The sequence below is a fragment of the Chelonia mydas genome, chromosome 1 (genome assembly GCF_015237465.2).
Source record: "Chelonia mydas isolate rCheMyd1 chromosome 1, rCheMyd1.pri.v2, whole genome shotgun sequence".
In the NCBI taxonomy this organism is placed as follows: Eukaryota; Metazoa; Chordata; order Testudines; family Cheloniidae; genus Chelonia; species Chelonia mydas.
Genome location: NC_057849.1, coordinates 6,369,912 through 6,373,138, shown reverse-complemented (window position 1 = coordinate 6,373,138; position 3,227 = coordinate 6,369,912). Strand labels below are relative to the sequence as shown.

Sequence of the window (3,227 nt, the reverse complement as noted above, 5' to 3'; positions counted from 1 at the left end):
GGCCAGCGAATCATAGGCAAAAATCTCCACTGCTGCTTCAACTGTCCAAGGTCTCCACAAACCCATCACAAAAATGAGATGTCAGCCAATCTAGGTTGTGCCAAGCTGAGCGCAGTAGAAGGATTTAGTACTGCAAGGGATTCAATCACTTCCACATTTGGTGGCAATCTCTGTTTCATCTGTTTCAAAAACTCCAGCATGAAATCTCGACACTTATTTTGACATCTTCGACAATGTGAACAGTTAATATCTGTTTTGAAAGTTCCAGCTGGAAAGCAACTGTGCAATGTGGTGAGTAATTTGACTCAACGGTTCTGGTCATCGTTTAATAAAGTGGTCCCATTCTCAGATATAAATGGTTTCACAACTCTCGCCAACAAGCTCTAGGAGAATGTTCTCAGTTACTGCAGCAACTTTCCTGTATTATCATTTTCCCACTGAAACATTTGGTTTATTCTCCAGGCTTCCTGAATTACTGGACATAGCAAAATCAGATAAATTTTACTCACTTGATCACTGCACATATGAAAAAGAAAAAAGAAAAAAAGTTTAGCATTGTAGTTTCTTTCTTTGTTTTGGCCATCTGACAGCATAGCTTTAGTGCATCAAACTGATCAATAACCCTGTTCACAAAGGGCTAATGCAAAGCCCCTTGCTTCAAAAAGTTACAGTATCTTCTTGTTGCCGGCACCCAGTGCCCAGAGGCAAAACAACAGCAGGGGTTTGTTACCCGGTATGTTTCACTCAATAATCACAATGGGGTGGAGAAGCAGAAAAGTTTATTTGCAGCTGCAAACAAGGTACAGGGAGAATAGAATCTCAAATCCTGCACACCAGAGCAGGTCATTACACACACTTTTATATTCCTTCATGCTACTGCACTACACATCAGCCAATTAAAACTTTGCACAAATACTCTGCCTTCCTTATATGGGTTCCAACAATGTTTATTTCCTGCAAACTCTAACAAGCATTACTAGCAACTTAAACAACCAGCACATTCTGTCTGGCCTTGTAACTGTCTCTCCTATTATCTTTAACTTGGCGTCAGCAAACCTTACACTATAAGGCATTATCTACAACTGCAACATTGTTTTAAGACCAAAAGAGCTTACTCAAACCAGCCAGGCCTGAATTCTATTAAGGGAAGTTGAGAAGAAGCCCTTAGGCCTTCAGCAGGGAGACCTCCTCGACCCTTATGGCCTTCCATCCCCTCAACTTAACTAGTGGTCATGCCCTGGGGTCTCCAACATTCTGGTAGTCTGGAAGTCATGGAAAAGCTGAGTGACATGGGGGTGGGAACTGATGGGTGATGCTGAAAGAGATCAGGTGATGGTCAGAAAGAGGGAACTATGCAATGGAGAGAGCAGTGATTGGTGATGCGATGATAAGATATTAGGTGTGAGGAACTTTTCAGACTCTGAACTTGTACAATGTTGAGCTCAGCCAAACTTGGACAGAGCACCCTTGATTAATGAGGCAAAATCCTTTCCCACTCTTGTCACAGAGGATAAAAGTGAGTGGCCCCAAGAGATCACATTCTGCAGGTGTATTTGACCAATTTGTCACGAAGCTCTTTGGTTTTCACCCCATAAATGATTGGGTTGAGTATGGGGGGCAGGAGGACATAGAGGTTGGCCAAGATGATGTGAACATGGAGAGTGATGTGCTGACCAAACCGGTGTGTCAGAGCAGAGAAAAAGAAGAGAGTAAAAGACGTCATCATCACACAGAAGTGGGCTGTGCAGGTGTTCAGGGCTTTCTCGTAGGCTTTCTTGGAGGAGATTCTGAGGATGGCCCTGATGATCAGACTGTAGGACAGGGCAACCAGTGTCAGATCTAATCCAGTGACTACAAATGCCATCACCAAGCTGTACGTCCTGTTCACAGTGGTGTCCCCACATGACATCTTCACCACAGCTATGTGCTCGCAGTACGTGTGGGGGATAATGTGGTTAGCACAGAATGGCTGCCTACTGAGAAGCAGGGGCAGAGGCAGAATTAAGAGAACAGCTCTTATCAAACCCACAAGCCCTAGCTTAGCTATTCTTGCATTGGTGAGGATAGTGGCATATCTCAGAGGGTTACATATGGCGACATAGCGATCGAAGGCCATTGTCACAAGGACAGCTGACTCCATAATATAAACTGAGTGAAGGAAGAACATCTGGGTGAAGCAGCCATCCACAGTAATGCCTTTCAAATTGAACCAAAATATACACAGTGCCATCGGCATGACGGAGGTAGACACAGTGATATCTGTGAGTGCCAGCATGCAGAGCAGCAGGTACATCGGCTTGTGCAGGGTCTGCTCTTTGCCTACAACAAACAGAACCATGGAATTTCCCAACAGGCTGATTATGTAGAGCATAGAGAAAGGAATGGAAATCCAAATGTGAGCAACTTCTAGGCCAGGGATGCCCATTAGGATGAATGTTGAAGGGTCAGGCAAGGTGAGGTTGAAATCTGCCATGAGGTGGTTGATGCGTTGATCAGTCTCAGAAATGCTCAAGCTTCCTGTGAAGGGAGAGAAGCACAGCGAGGGGGGTTACACACTTTATAGCAAATAGTATGGTAAATATATTATAGCTATTAACAATGTAGAAAGGGGGTGAGCAGTGAGGTGGCAACATTTGCAGATGGCACCAGATTATTTAGGTCATAGTCAAGCCCAGAGAAGTTCTTAGTGGTAGCTAACCAAGCCAGGTGAAAGGCACATGACCTTCAATGTCAAGAACTGCAACATTTATGCCCATTGGAGGGTATGGCTGGAACTCTTCAAACACCTAACAAGGTTGTAATTTAACTGTATGAACTCAGGGCAGGGATCTGGGCATCATGGTACACAGCTCGGTGAAACTCTGCTCACAGAGCAAGCAGGGACAGAAACTAAGCAAAACATTGGAACCCAGAAGGAGTGGGATGGGGAATCATACAGAAAATACAATGTATTGAGATCAGTCAGACAATGTTTCACTCTCCTCTGGACTCCTCTGTGTAGTACTGGTCACCCTTCTCACACAGGATATTGCAGAACTAGAGGGGTTCAGGGAAAGATCAAGGAGAGAGGCTGAAAAGACTGGGATCATTACTTTACTAAGGAGATAAATAAGAGGGGATATGAGAAAAGTCTGTAAATTACTGACTGGAAGGAGAGAGGGAGTATACATGCTCAATCTACTCTCTAATGTAAGGTCAAGATGACGTTCAATAAAACTGAAACATGG

At 44.1% G+C, this 3,227-nt stretch overlaps 1 protein-coding gene across 1 annotated transcript; it reads right to left on the bottom strand.

Moving 5' to 3' along the window:
- Positions 1 to 1,534: 1,534 nt before the first annotated feature.
- LOC102930835 (putative olfactory receptor 52P1) lies at positions 1,535 to 2,473 on the bottom strand. Its single transcript, XM_027823677.2, has one exon. The coding sequence runs from the start codon at positions 2,471 to 2,473 to the stop codon at positions 1,535 to 1,537; it is 939 nt and encodes a 312-aa protein (XP_027679478.2).
- Positions 2,474 to 3,227: the final 754 nt, after the last annotated feature.

What these genes read in the sequence shown, in the direction of transcription:
- LOC102930835 (XM_027823677.2), bottom strand. Translation starts at nt 2,473, where the DNA reads ATGGCAGATTTCAACCTCACCTTGCCTGACCCTTCAACATTCATCCTA.